Source organism: Bradysia coprophila, assembly GCF_014529535.1.
Source record: "Bradysia coprophila strain Holo2 chromosome X unlocalized genomic scaffold, BU_Bcop_v1 contig_562, whole genome shotgun sequence".
NCBI lineage: Eukaryota > Metazoa > Arthropoda > Insecta > Diptera > Sciaridae > Bradysia > Bradysia coprophila.
Window position 1 is genome coordinate 45799 of NW_023503348.1, and position 15636 is coordinate 61434.

Below are 15636 nucleotides of genomic sequence, written 5' to 3' on the forward strand. Positions count from 1 at the left end.
TCAATCCATCTCGCAACTACCAACTACCAAAGCTACCGACTACCAGATTTCCGATTTATAAATAGTCGAGCATGTAGAATAATTTCGTCAGTCGGTGCGTAGTTCTCGAATAGTAAACATCTCTTCCCCAAAAATTACGTTTGATAGTCAATTATAGCGTTGGTAGTCCAACTACCAACTACCAAATTTTCGAATTGCAATGTTAACTGTGAGCTATCGGTGATCAGATAACAAATAATTATTATTTGCCTGGTGTCGATATGCTCATGGTGGCTTTGCAATTTCAATGTCAATCCATCTCGCAACTACCAACTACCGAAGCTACCGACTACCAAATTTCCGATTTATAAATAGTCGAGCATGTAGAATAATTTCGTCAGTCGGTGCGTAGTTCTCGAATAGTAAACATCTCTTCCCCAAAAATTACGTTTGGTAGTCAATTATAGCCTTGGTAGTCCAACTACCAACTACCAAATTTTCGAATTGCAATGTTAACTGTGAGCTATCGGTGATCAGATAACAAATAATTATTATTTGCCTGGTGTCGATATGCTCATGGTGGCTTTGCAATTTTGAATGTCAATCCATCTCGCAACTACCAACTACCAAAGCTACCGACTACCAAATTTCCGATTTATAAATAGCCGAGCATGTAGAATAATTTCGTCAGTCGGTGCGTAGTTCTCGAAAAGTAAAGATCTCTTCCCCAAAAATTACGTTTGGTAGTCAATTATAGCGTTGGTAGTCCAACTACCAACTACCAAATTTTCGAATTGCAATGTTAACTGTGAGCTATCGGTGATCAGATAACAAATAATTATTATTTGCCTGGTGTCGATATGCTCATGGTGGCTTTGCAATTTCAATGTCAATCCATCTCGCAACTACCAACTACCGAAGCTACCGACTACCAAATTTCCGATTTATAAATAGTCGAGCATGTAGAATAATTTCGTCAGTCGGTGCGTAGTTCTCGAATAGTAAACATCTCTTCCCCAAAAATTACGTTTGGTAGTCAATTATAGCCTTGGTAGTCCAACTACCAACTACCAAATTTTCGAATTGCAATGTTAACTGTGAGCTATCGGTGATCAGATAACAAATAATTATTATTTGCCTGGTGTCGATATGCTCATGGTGGCTTTGCAATTTTGAATGTCAATCCATCTCGCAACTACCAACTACCAAAGCTACCGACTACCAGATTTCCGATTTATAAATAGTCGAGCATGTAGAATAATTTCGTCAGTCGGTGCGTAGTTCTCGAATAGTAAACATCTCTTCCCCAAAAATTACGTTTGGTAGTCAATTATAGCCTTGGTAGTCCAACTACCAACTACCAAATTTTCGGATTGCTATGTTAACTGTGAGCTATCGGTGATCAGATAACAAATAATTATTATTTGCCTGGTGTCGATATGCTCATGGTGGCTTTGCAATTTTGAATGTCAATCCATCTCGCAACTACCAACTACCAAAGCTACCGACTACCAGATTTCCGATTTATAAATAGTCGAGCATGTAGAATAATTTCGTCAGTCGGTGCGTAGTTCTCGAATAGTAAACATCTCTTCCCCAAAAATTACGTTTGGTAGTCAATTATAGCCTTGGTAGTCCAACTACCAACTACCAAATTTTCGAATTGCAATGTTAACTGTGAGCTACCGGTGATCAGATAACAAATAATTATTATTTGCCTGGTGTCGGTGTGCTCATGGTGGCTTTGCAATTTTGAATGTCAATCCATCTCGCAACTACCAACTACCAAAGCTACCAACTACCGACTGAGAGCTACCAAAACTACCAAATTTGTGGAACAGACAGACAGCCGACGGACAGACAGACAGACAGACAGACAAACCGGCCATAATAGGGTATTTTTTCTAGAAAAAAAAGACCTACAAACAATTTAACAAATGAAATTACTGTAAACATACATTCACTTGCTCACAAAACATTTGGCTATCGTCAACACAACACTACACTCAATGCGTACTTTCAATAAAGTGAACATGCGTTTTCGAGACTTATGAGGACCGAAAGTAAAATGATGACAGTGACATTTACTTTCGGCCCGCAAATACGCAAGCCCACGGGGCGAAAGTAAAATGATGACAGTGACATTTACTTTCGGCCCAAGGCCTGAATTTTTTTACTTTCGGTCACCATTTGAGGACCGAAAATACAAACTTTCGCAGTATTTGGCATAAAAAGTAATATTTTCTTCTATTAGAATGTTTTTGTTCTACTAGCGTACTTTTCCTGTCTTTTGGAGGCAGTCGCTATAATTATTTAACTTTAATCCACCGTTGAAATTCAATTCATTAAAAAAAGTGAGGAAGACGATAGACATCGCCTACTGACATCCCAAATATGTATTTGACGTTCAATTTTCTCCTAAATTTACTCACTTTTTCCCGAAATTACTCACTTTTCGGTCTAAAAATCAACTAAAAAAAGCAACTTTTTCACTTTTTTGGTCAAAATATTGAGAAGCATCCCTGCATGGCTCTTTGTGCCACTCTTAGTTTATTTTCGGAAGCTTTTGTTAACGTTTCCGCTCCATATGTGAGCACACGAAGGACACACGTATCGATCGAACACTTTACGTTTCAGACTATTGTTCATTTTGCTTGAGTATTCCGAACGCTGCCCATGCAAGACCAATTCTACGTTTTATTTCTGCAGTTTGGTTATCCAGACCAGACCCAACTTCAATTTGTGTAACTGTCGACTCGTTCAATGACAGTATCACCAATTTTAATATCTCTGTCATCGTCAATGTTTGTCATGATTTTCGTTTTCGACAAATTCATCTTGAGACCGACTTTGTTTGACTCCTCATTCAACTGTTGTAATATAATTTGGGCCTGATCTAGATCAGCTGCCATCAGGGAGATGTCATCTGCGAAACGGAGATTACTCAGGTATTCTCCATTTATGTTGATACCCTTCACACGGCAAATATTGCAAATATTGCAAATATATGTATATGAAGAAGAAACATAAAACGGGCCAAATGCTAATGGGACAAACGAGATAACTCAGTGGTTATGTGCTACGCTACACCCTTCTACCAAATTGGTAGTTCAAGTTTCAGACATTTCCAAGTGAAATTTTTTGCATTGGTAAAACGTCGTAAACCTTTTATATATTTCTGATATTCCGATAAATGGTAATTAGACCCGTACGAAGTACTGGTGTCTTATAGGTTTACACATACGTTTGTAACACGTCGAATTGGACTCCCTGAGGAAGGGGCTATTGTGGTTGTCCAGAGATGCCAAATCAGTGAAAAAAAAAATGTCCGATTTCTAAAATTCTTTTTTTCCCCGTTTGGTATTATCAAAAGACAGGCTAAGTTCGAAGATGGGTGATTTCGGATCGACCTCTCCGGAGCTGGGGCCCAATAAGTGCCTAAGTGTTTTTCGACGATATCTCCGGATAACTAAACGTTACACTTGTAGGTAATACGTCAAATAAAAGGTATTTACAATATCGATCGACAAAAAAAAAGTTTATGGAAATCGGATGACCGACTCGTGAGTTAGAGCCCTTGGTGTGAAACAGGCACAGGGCGGCAAGCAGTTTTTGCTTGTAGGTCGGTTACATTTGAACATATTTCGTCTGTTTTAGTGTTAAAACGACTACCAGCACTGATCTCACCACGGAACGAAGTATGACAGTTGTCAAGAAAAGAGCAAATGCAAATGGTCGATACAATTTGCGAATCAAATAAGAAAAGTGAAGCGAAAGCGTCAGTGAGTCATCCAACGTAATCGAGCCTAATTTTCAATTTAAATCGAAGGAAATTAATTCATAGTTTTGTGTGTGCCGACAAATTCGATTATTTGCCGTTGTTTCATAATTGTAAGCCATATTTTCGATGATTCATGTTGTCGACGATCCGATAAAATTTAGATTTCATTTGAAAATTGTTTTTCAGTAATTTCGGCATTCGGGAAAAGAATCTTTGTCGTATCAACAGGTCTTAGTGAACGACAAGAACTCGTAACGTAAGAAAAATTTACCATTCCTAGCAGCCCGCCTTTAGCGACATGATTTGTAAATTGTGAATTTCAATTTAAGGTTATCGTCGGTCACACACATTGAACTAGAGAACATTGGAGGTTGAGTCGAGGTTTGAAACGTAGGATATTAGATGTAAGATAAAACTATTTGATTTGCTCGGCGCTACATTTAGCTAACTTTTGTATATTATCTAGGAATTTGTAGCAAACAATATACGAAGTGCAATCATACGTCGTATTGGTTTCAATTAGCTGACAAACTATTATCCAACTGCGTTGTCCGCTCAACCGTCCCTTTCCTGTCCAAGTTACAAGCCCAACATTTAGCTTTATTAGGTATTGACTGTACCAATCAGGGAAAAAAAAGTTTATGAAATTATGTTCTCCGGAGCGTGAGCTAGGTCTCTTAGAGTGAGCTCTTATCTGGCTACTCGGCCGTACAGTGAACGTGGAGTATTTTGTCAATATCTCGAGTAAATTTTGACCGAATTTCATGAATTTTTTTTTGTTTGAAAGGTATTATTAAATGTGAATCGTCAGTACTATTTCAGGTCTCCTAACAAAATGGCTTCCGGTGGCCATGTTGGATTTTAGTAAAATTCAAATATCTTGGGAAAAATGGTACTTAGAGAGTTTCTGTTAACAGAGAAGTAATTGGTTATGTGTGGGGGGTTTTAGGAATCCCATATGTCGACTTATTCATTTGTGGAATGTTTATTTATAATGAAATATAGGTAAATATAGCGGTATATAGCTGTTTAAATAGGACTTTATGAAAGTTGATTTCGTACGGGGATGTCTATATTGCCTCCGGCAATTTATTTGTATATGATAACAAGGCAAAGAGGGGATAATGCAAGTGATTTTAAAGCGTGAATAGCTTTTCAGCAGAGAAGAAAATGAAGTAAGAGAAATGAAGAGTTTCACAATAAAGGCTTTTGATACGAATAGGTGTTTCGTACGGGTCGGCGTTAGCTATGTTTTTGCAATGATATTATGAAAAAAAAGGTATGGAAATATTCGCATACTTCGATTAAAGTACTATTTTATTCTTTTCTATTACCCTGCTAGGTGCTTTGGTTAAGCATAATATTTATTTCATTTACAATTTAAATTGTCTTATAAATTTTTCGATAATATAGGGCGTGTGCTTCACGAAAACTTCAACAGCGTTATTCCGGACTATTCCTTTTTTCTGGTTTTGAATTTTGTCACTATCAAACAATTCAAAAATTTCTTTTCTAAAGGTCAAATTTAAAATACTATCAGGAATAACTACAACTGTTTCACTGCGTTCCCCGTGACATGTATCCACACGCGTATATTGAGCTAATCTTACATCTATAAAAGAACACTTCCCCACAATTTCAATTATTTCAGTTGTACAACCTGCCTTAGTGTCAATATCAATTTTTACACGTCGTTCTTCTTGCCAGATATTATCTGCTGCAGAGCTCCAATCAAAATCCGTTTTGTCACTATTCTTAAAATTCTTTGATAATGCAGGAATCGATGACTGGAATTTGAATCCTGATGATGTGTAAAATTCGAATTCATTCATATTTAAGTACGACATCACCAACGACTTCCCAACACCAAACCTTTTTTCTAGTTTGAGTGTAACTTTTGTGTTAGTCGTATTTCCAATATATGTTAACAAAATCTGCTTTTCATCTTCTGGTATACACAAGCTGGCAATGTTTGGAATTTCCGTACAAATTAAAGAAGAAGATTTTATGTAATTTGCTGTAAAAAATTTGAAAATTTAATGGATGCGAGGCGGAGATCGAAAAGAATGTTTTTCGTGTTTCGGACTGAAAAGAGTGGTTTTGCAGAAATTTTCTCGGGTTTTCGACCCCTTACATTAATATTTATTTACGTATCTGTTGTGGACGGTAGATTTTAGGCAATTTCGTAGGTTGTAGCCTGAACGAAGTGAGGCATTAATGTGAGTACATTAACTAATCTCTCGAATTAGTCGAATGTTAGCCGGTTGGTTATTTGTTAACCAAGGAGAGAAAATAGGAAATTTCACCAAGAGCGAAAGTTTGCGTCTAGCATTTGAGTGGAGAAAATAATGTTATTCACGCCGCAAGGATGAAAAAATATTTTTCTTATTTACTGGCACAAGTAATTAAAAAAACATAATTACGTTGCAAATTTACGCTCACGGAATTTTGAAAACCGACACATTTTCTGTTTCGTTATTTACTGGTTTTTTGTGAATTTTGCATGTATTTTTATATGAAGAAATCAGAAACTCAAGTAAAACACACAAACAGCAAATGTGTCGGTTTTCAAAATTCCGTGTGTGTATGTTAAAGTTATACAAAACTATTTGGGCGATTCGAGCTAGTCTTAGAAGCTAAGTAATTGACATATAGATTTGCAAAACATTTAAATTTTTTTGCGACAACGAAAACATGCATGTATTCAGTTCAGGTCTGAACTGGCTCCAGGGGTCATCGTATGGATTAAGGGCATTGAAGGGCTTCTTACTAAATTTCCCCATACAACGCCCGAAGGGCTATTTTGAGCCAGGCCGGTCCTGGTTTGGAGTGGGAGTTTGGTTCTACTTATTCCAAAAAGAACATTACAATGGATATGATGACCGTGACCTAGAATCAGGAGAGGAATTTGTCACTAGCTGCGAGGTTGTGCATCGTACACAAAAGCATCGACTCTTGGTTGGTTTTTGGTTGCGGTACTTCTAAGATGAGTACATATTGTCAAGCTTGGATGTATTACCGTCTTTAGACTAATTTAATTTTTCTACATTCATTAAACGTAAAGCTTGTGCAGAATCAGCAACAGCTGAACATCTCCAGCTGGTTGACAAAGACAATATCTTTGTATCGAAAACAATTCAAAGGCAAGCTACATACAGTGGAAACATACGTTAAGGTCATCTATGTGCGCACATAACACGTATGACTGAAGTAAACTTGTTGTTCAGAATGTGTTTTGATTGTGTATTGTATTATACAAGTAGAGTGTGTTTGTTGATCAGCTGGTGAAGTTCAGTTGTTGCTGATTCTGCACAAGCTTTACGTTTAATGCGTGTAAGTAAAGGGATAACAAACAACTTAGGTCGATTTATAAATTATCTTCCTTTGAAAACAACTATAAACTTTCATATAGAGCATTTGAATATAATTTTGCGCCAAATTGAAAATTGTCAATACTCACTTTGATTTTCAATTACTAAGTGTATTCCAGAAAGCGCAGTTTCAGTTAAACAAGATGATCTGATGCCTTGGCTGTAACCAACAGTACAGTTGTTTTTTAAGTCAAAGCCTACAACGGAGTCCTTTTCATCGTCAATTTTCAAAGTAATTCCTAGGGTTGATGCACATTTTCGTTTATCGGACTGAAAGAGCTTTGCTCCTGGATGCGACTCCAGTATAGTTGCATCACTTTGATAGAACTTTGGCTCGTAACAACTCAATTTAAAACCTCTAGTTAGCTCAAATTCTGTGTCCCATTCAATTTCTTTAACGAATTGCCCATCCGGACAAATAAGAGATGTGTTGTATGATTCACATTTTTTCGCATAACCACCATGGAAACTGTGACTAAGATCTTTGTTAAACTCAGTCATGAAAATACTTTCGTCCAAATAATGTAATTCTACGCAGGACCCCTTTAGCAATCTTACCGATCGATAATCAATGACCTCAGTTAAATTACATGTGTCGTTTTCATCAAAGTTGTCATCGTTGCAAAACTCAAGGTATCCTTCTGTAAGTAAGTAATAACTCTCATTAGCAAAAGCGTGAAACGATGCTGAGTCTGTTAAGCTCATTAGTTTTGGTCTTTAATAAAAATGCAGTTATGCACTTAGATGGGTTAGATGGCACTGACACAAAATATGAGTGATTTTGGCAATTTTCACGACAACAGATGTCTTGACGAATGGCATGATAATCAGCGTACTGCTTGCAATGATTTTTTTAAGGTAACAAGGTGTATGTTAACAACAAAATCAATTTTATACAGAGAAATGATAACAAGCCTGTGGGGCTCACCGCAGCGCCACCTGTTCTCATAGACATGTGCAACATCATTCCTAACTATAATTTTTGCGTTTCTTTCGGTATAAATAACATCCCGACTATGTAAACCATGTCATTCGTCATTGTTTAGTTTTTAAAATTAGACCTCATAATTTCCTTCTATGACAAAAACGAGTAAAATATAAAAAATGCACATACCTTGTTGAGGCTTATGATAAAAGCCAACTCGCAAAAACGTACTAACTACTGAATTCAAATAAAATATCAAAAACATGCATGTTCGCAGCTTAACGTCGAATCTCTGTGAAAACATCAAAGAGGTAATTTCCACATTCCATTATTATCTAATTACTTGAATAGTAAAATTGAGTAGAATCGTTTAATAAATTTACCATTTGCGTCATGTTGAAAGTTGTAGCAGATGTTATTCGTCACTTGGTTAATAATAATTAATTGTCCTTACATTAAAGACAATCATTAATCCTGACTTGCTAGTCGATATATTTACGACAGCAATTGTATATCTACAAATTGCGTCACGGGCGCTATGCTAACGCGCGCCCATGATATAACACTTTATTTTTTGTAAATTTTATGTAAAAAAACGTGGCCTTAGCCAAGTATTCAGATGTTCGGATACTTCACGCCGTACGTTAGCTTCAGAATTTGAATTTCGGGGGAATCAGTGGATGAACAAAGGAACTGAAAATAGATTTCAACGCATTCTGATATGAGAATATCGCGAATTACCCATTTACGAAGCTGCGTTTAGTTTGTCTTTGACTTTTTTAATTTTGAGTAAGAGAGAAGAAGGAGAAGAGCCGTGTTCAGATAAGGAAATAAGAGATAGTATTCAACGGACTTACTGTGTGAATAGTATTTTTCCTTACTCAGCTGAAGTAAACTTTCGTTATCTTTTTTGAGAAAGAAGTAGTACCTATGTAACTCTGTGATAAATGCTTTTCTTGTGCCTAAATACTCATTTATGCAACTCAGCATCATAATGATCGAAAATTGCGAACTTGAGATGCCTCTGTTGCATAAAACAAAACATAGTATGAATCTCGGTGCAAAGTACTTCATTAGGCTCATGATGTGAATTATGACACACGGCCTTCGTCCTCGAGTTATAATTACACATCCAGAGCCTAATAATAGGATATTACTTCCGAGGTTCCAAGTTGTGTATTTGATAAGTGGGGTGTTACAGCCCGACCCGAAGGGGAGGGCTGTATTCCCCACTTAGAGGTGTGCACCGCCGATTTTACGCCGGCGCGCCGCCGATTTTTTGCTATATTTTCGGCGCGCCGCCGCCGAAAAATAATAGCTCACGCCGCCGCCGCCGCCGATTGTATTTTCGTCGCACCGAAATTTTATACGTTTAGTGCTTTCAGCCATTTTAATGGGCGGCAATATAAACTTAAATTGAAAAATCTATACAAAAGTGTGTGCCTGAGTACAAGGTTTTAGCAAATGTTTATCTCTCTTAATTTATAAGTCAGGTTTCTATATGCGTAGAAATGAGTTTTTGGTTAAAAAAAATTTGTAAAAACTTTGGGTTTTTCTTCTTACCTGCACTGTACGACAGTGATTTTGTTTCTGATGCTACGATAGGGTTATCTTCGAAGTAGCTTTCTATAACGTATCCTATTTCCATCAGTAGATGGCAAGTGTTTTATGCAAATTTTTAAATACTAGTCCAAAGAAAAAGTTTGCTGCTGTCTTGGGAAGGGTATCGATGGATACAACTGGGGATCACCATCGATACCCGAGGTCGAAACAGCATTTGTATTTTCTGTATCCTCACTTACCGTGAACCCTTGGGTACGTTACTCTATTTTCTGTGCAATGGAATGAAGCGTGGCAGACGGCAGGCGGCAGACGACGTTTCTCTTATTATCTGTTGATGCAGATAAGAGGAAGAAGAAAGAGAACAAAATTCAGTGAATCAGTCAAAACTGTGTGATACTAATGTAATTGTAAAGTGGCAAACTTAAGACCTTATATGGAATTTGGGTGGAAAATGGCGCAAATCACATGTTTCAGGAATTTATAAAGTGGAAAATCTTTTCGGTTTCAAGTTTTTTCGTCAAAAGACGAGATACGGGTATCTTTATTTTCAATTTTTAGCTGCTTTATGTAAAAAATTTGGGAAAAAATCATTTTGGCGTAGTCTATACACTTATTACGCTTATTACTTATAAATTTAAGTTTATCTGAATCTCTTATTTGCGAAAACCTTCTACTACGATCTCACTCCTACATCGAAGATGGACTAAAGCAACGCACTTCTCGCTCCTCGTTCCCTAACTAAATTAAATTAACACAAAAACAAACACAACAACAGCCTGATTACAACAGAAAAATGAGAGCAAATAAGAAAAAACGAGAGTAAACAATAAAAACAAACAGAGCTACTTCAGCTCTTCCCTCCAAATTGTGAGTTATTCAAGAGAAAAATCGCTGTTTCGACCTCAGGTGTTAATAGCGGTCCCAGGCCAGCGTGGTCTGGCCATCGTCAGTTGCTCTAAGAACACCCTTCACAAGACAGCAGCAAACGTTTGACTTGAACTGGTATTTTAAAGTTTGCATGAAAACGTTTTGCCATCTACTGATGGGAAAGGACATTTCAGTGAAAAGCTACTTCGAATAAACCCATCGTAGCATCACATAACAGAAGTGCGTTGACTAAAGGCAACAGGAACGGGTATTGCATAAATTGAAAGATAATAGTAGTGAGTTTGCGTAAATGGCATACATTATAGTTGGAAATAAGAAACCTGCAGAACATCTAGTATGAAGATGTGACTTAAAATTTCCAACTGATAAGTTAACTTATATGTCATTTACGCAAACTCACTAATCATTCTTGGATTCATTAAATTAGATGTTTTTAAAATAATAGGTCAGTTATTGTACATTCAAAATATAAAAGGTGAGATACGTCTCAGTTGATTCCCCTTGTATAAGTGGTTGATACTTCAGATCGCAAGACAGTAAGAATTCAGTGTTTTTGCATTATTTTCGAAAAATTTAGATTTTTTTGTAAATTTATCGGCGCGCCGATCGGCGCACCGCCGCCGACTATAAATTTCTCCCGGCGCGCCGCCGCCGATTCCTTACCAGTCGGCGCACCGCCGCCGACTATTTTAAGATCGGCGCACACCTCTATCCCCACTTGTCAAAAAACAACTTGGAACCTCGTAAGTACAATGCTTTACGTGATTAGGCAATGTAAATGAAAATGAAACATGCCGTAACACGTAAAGTAATTTACAAAGTGCGTTACAATTGGAATTACACTGGATGTGTAAATGTTACACTAACAAAGCACTTCTGATGGAGATTCATACAACGTTGTATGCAAAACAGGCATCTTCGATGATGAGTTGTGCGACGCTTTGTTTACCTGACCAAATAGCCCTTGGCCCCAATAGTCTAAAACCGCAGTCCGACAATTTTAACAATCTTTTAATGGTTACTGAACTTCAATCAAAAGTCGAAAAAGGGTGTTTTTTGTCCGTGATTTACTGCCGCTACAGTCTATAAATTGTAGAGTATTTTCGTTGGATTCTAGCGGCGTTTCTAATTGAATAAAACTTCGTTTTGTTTTCGTTATATTTCGGGCATTGTTTAGGCCCTTCTTCAGGCTATATTCAAAATATTAAAATGAAAAACCATTACAAAATGAACTTAGAAACTAATCGCAGAATGTCAGGAACTATTTTACCTTCTTAAAACAGTATATTAAATCAGAATTTTCTTATTAGCACTTGTTACAAACATGTTTTTCTTCCTGTAGTACCAAAACCGTCACATTCACTCACCAAATTTAGTACCGAAAGAGCAACATTCTCCCCTACTATTTTCTCTCAATTTTCATTCCCGCTTATGTCATTTTCGATCCTATCTTTATTCTTTCCCAAATGTGTCAAGTTGTTGTATGTACGCGAATGTAATGTTTTTAGTGTTTTGTGACAATGCATTCATAAGGATTGCTTTCAGCATTCATACGGACTGCTTTCGGCATTCATTCGGATGTCTTTCGGCATTCATTCGGATGTCTTTCGGCATTCCTACAGATTGCTTATTTTTCGACATTTGTGAGAATACATGCACACGGAACGGACTTCTTTAGGCATTCATACGGATTACTTTCGGCATTAATATGGAATGCTTTTGCACCGGTATGTTGTTCAGTTTTGTTGTTCAGTTTTGTTGTTATGTTTTGTTCGGAATGTGACTTTGGTACTCCAGGAAGAAAAATAGTATACAAACCACGGATCAAAAAGGTGTGTTTTAGACCACGGTGGTGAAAACGTCCAGGGATGGAGCGACGCGAAGCGGGTCTAAAACACACCTTTTTGATCCTTGGTATGTAACATACTATTTTATCTACTTATTGTGTCAGTTCTATTTCATGTCAACAACGGTCTGTCGAAAAAACTCAAACACACAGTCTATAAACATACATGTGTGGGGTTCATTGGATAGGTATTGATATATCGCGCACCTGGCAAATATTTATCTTTAGATCAGTGGTTGCAGACTTCAAAAACAACATAATTCGTTTATTTTTCTAAAATTAATACTTTTCTTTCGTGTGTAGGAACACTATTCACTTTGTACTCAAAAAAGTATCCTAAACTTGTCACCATTATAGCAAGTGGGGTATCATTGTGAAGCTAGGTTAAGCCTGTATCAGGGCATCCCCTGATATAAACATAAAAATTCGTCAGGTGTAAGATATCACCTTTTGAAGTTCATCAATCAAACATTATTTTTCGAACAATGGTACAGGACATATAAGTTATCTGTGCTTGCCCCATATCTCCTGGACAATACCTATCCAATGAACCCCCACACATGTATATCCAAAGCCTGGAGCGGCAGAAAATCACGTACGAAAAACACCAATTTTTTTTGGTGGATGTTCACTAGCCATTAAAGAAATATTGAAATTAAAGAACTGCGGTTTTAGACTATTGGGGCATGTAAACAAATCATCGCTAAAAAATAGCTCCGACGGAGCCTGGTCCACTTTCAAAAAAAATCTCTCATCTATTATAAGCCTAGAACGATAATCTCGCATTTATGATCAATTTTAACTCTTAAGTGCAAATATGTCCATCTCGGTATATCTGTTCTCGGCAGAAAAAAGATAATGTGTACATTGTTCAAAATAATTATATTGACGATATGGAAGTTATATACCGAAAGCGAAAACTTTCATAGTCTACTAATTAATGTCTTACATCTCGTATCTGTTGCGCAACAAACTAAAACTGTTGCTCAGTAAAGTACGTAAAAACTTTTATAGCATTGCGGTAAATATATCGACATTAAACACTGTTTTTCGGAGTATTATACCAATAGTTATTTGTGTATCTGTTTTGGACGATTGTTTTTAGGCAATTTCGCTTGTTGTAGCCCGAACGAAGTGAGGGCTACATGCGAAAGTGCCTAAAATCAATCGTCCAAAACAGATACTCAAAAAAATTTTCATGTAAGGGGTCGAAAACCTGAGAAAAATATCGAAACTCCCTCATTTTCGGCCCCGACACATGAAAATGACTATTTCATTACACCAACTACGAAAGTTGTAATTTTCGCTTCCCGAATGAGATGCGAAAGTATAAAAATTCAACTCTCAGTTAGCCACGACATCACAAGAGGTGCGAAAATACTTTCGCCTCCCAACAGAGGAGCGAAAGTACTTTCGCCCCTCAAACGAGGATGCGAAAGTAAATGACAGCAACAACATGTGTTCCGTCTGGTGTCGTTGTGATCACTGTGATTGTTGTGATAGAAAAGAACGTTGCCAATAATTTATAACTTTTTCTTTTACCAGGGGCCTGCCGCCCCCTGGACCCCGCATATTTCAGCTTATTTCGGTAAATTTCATCAGTTGGAACATTATAAGGAAGCTCAAATTACAATTTTCGTAAGTTGTTGTAATGAAAAGTTGTGTGGATCACATGGCACGACGTAAAAAAATTCAACCTGTGCGATTGCCGCCCTGGCCTCGTTACACTCGTGTTTGTGTAATATACAGAAGAGTATTAATTCTCGGTATATTCACCGGTACCTTAATGTACTATTATTGAGCTGAATATCTCAGGGCAGTAACAACGGCTGACGATAAACTACGTACGAGTTCAAAAGCTAGCTGTACCGAACAAAATAATATTTGGCAACACTCACTTAAAACTTCAGAGTAATTACTGGCTCTAACATGCAAAAACGACGAACATTTGTCGCCTTATTCTACCGCCTATCTAACGACCTACATATCGATTCGACATTTAACATTAATTTAATGAAATTACTTAACGGTTCATTAAACTCGATGCGAGACAATTTATCGATTTCACGATATTTTCAGCAAAAGATTTTAATTAAGTGTGTTTGCGTCATGCTGAGATCGTTGGTAGAATTTTTCATATTTTTAGATATGCACGAGAATAACGAGTAGAAATAAATTCAGTAGTATGTACAACATGGCACTTCTTGTCCGATTCGAGTCAAAGACGAGCTGCAAGTAGCGGTCTTGGTGCGTTAACTTTACCTTCAACTGTCAACTGTCGGTGCAATAGCTGTTTGTGTTTTTGTCCCAGAAATTTCAATTTTTTAGTGAAAAAAACTGAATTGTATCGATTGAAAAGTGAATGGAGGTGGTATTTTGAATGCACCCCGAGTGGATTTTGTGAAGATAACCAGATCAACGCTGCTAATTTAACACCTTGGCTGAAACAAAATCCAACATTCGCAACATAACCCTACTTCGAGTGAATGGTTGGCACGCATTACAAGCAGCACATGAGCAGTTATATCAACAGACTACAGAGAAAACATCGTGGAAGATATTTTCGAACAACCAATGCTATGTATTAACTGCTTGACTGGATGATGGTTGGCCCCTTTGGCCCGGTCTGTTAACGTGTCAAATGTAAATTTAATTTACGTTTGAACCATAAAATGCCATCACCTCGGCGCTGTACCTGTTCATCTCGAACCTCACAGCGACAACGTTTTCGAGTACATGTAAATAGTAACAAATCACAACTTCTCAAACAAAAGCGAAAATGGTCAACGTCTGCCATTCAACTAGCACTGGATGCATCAACATTGGTGCGCTCAGATATCCGGGCATTCGCTCAGCGTCATTAGGATTGACATTGGTCTCAATGTGTTCATATGTTTTTAAGACAATTTAGTGATTTGTGATTTTATTGTAACGAAAATGTAACCATACGATTAATAATAAACTTTACCTTACATTTTTGGGTAAAATAATTAAAAGTTGAAGGAAGATATGTTGACATTGATGATGATCATTTATGTCACCTAACAGTGATGTCGAAAAATTATGCAAAAAAGTGAAATAGAACATTAGTTATATGCTGGAAATGTACTATTTCATGCTTCGGGGCCGAAAATGAGGGCAATTTTTCGAATTTTCTCGGGTTTCCGGCCCTCTGCATGAAAACTCACATGTGCACCTGTTTGGGACGGTTGATTTAAGGCACTTTCGCTTGTAAGCCTCACTTCGTTCGGCCTACAATCCGCGAAATTGCCTAAAATCAATC

At 37.2% G+C, this 15636-nt stretch overlaps 1 protein-coding gene and 2 long non-coding RNA genes across 3 annotated transcripts; 1 reads left to right on the forward strand and 2 right to left on the reverse strand.

Moving 5' to 3' along the window:
• Nucleotides 1-3957: 3957 nt before the first annotated feature.
• Nucleotides 3958-4344, forward strand: LOC119070186. Its single transcript, XR_005086479.1, has 3 exons — nt 3958-4016; nt 4090-4164; nt 4227-4344. It is a non-coding gene; the product is annotated as an uncharacterized LOC119070186 (long non-coding RNA).
• Nucleotides 4345-5103: 759 nt separating this feature from the next.
• On the reverse strand, nt 5104-8575 carry LOC119070185. The gene is made up of 4 exons (XM_037174492.1): nt 8440-8575; nt 8246-8348; nt 7221-7772; nt 5104-5777 (listed from the first exon to the last, which is right to left on the reverse strand). Exons 1-4 carry the CDS (start codon nt 8449-8451, stop codon nt 5134-5136), a joined length of 1311 nt encoding a protein of 436 aa, XP_037030387.1. The 5' UTR covers nt 8452-8575; the 3' UTR covers nt 5104-5133.
• Nucleotides 8576-11612: 3037 nt separating this feature from the next.
• On the reverse strand, nt 11613-11843 carry LOC119070184. Its single transcript, XR_005086478.1, has 2 exons — nt 11778-11843; nt 11613-11697 (listed from the first exon to the last, which is right to left on the reverse strand). It is a non-coding gene; the product is annotated as an uncharacterized LOC119070184 (long non-coding RNA).
• Nucleotides 11844-15636: the final 3793 nt, after the last annotated feature.

Excerpts from the sequence above, each read along its gene's own strand:
- LOC119070185 (XM_037174492.1), bottom strand. Across the intron at positions 7,773-8,245 it reads TTATCATAAGCCTCAACAAG|AAGGATACCTTGAGTTTTGC; the intron begins GTATGTGCATTT and ends ACTTACTTACAG. Across the intron at positions 5,778-7,220 it reads CTTAGTAATTGAAAATCAAA|CAAATTACATAAAATCTTCT; the intron begins GTGAGTATTGAC and ends AATTTTTTACAG.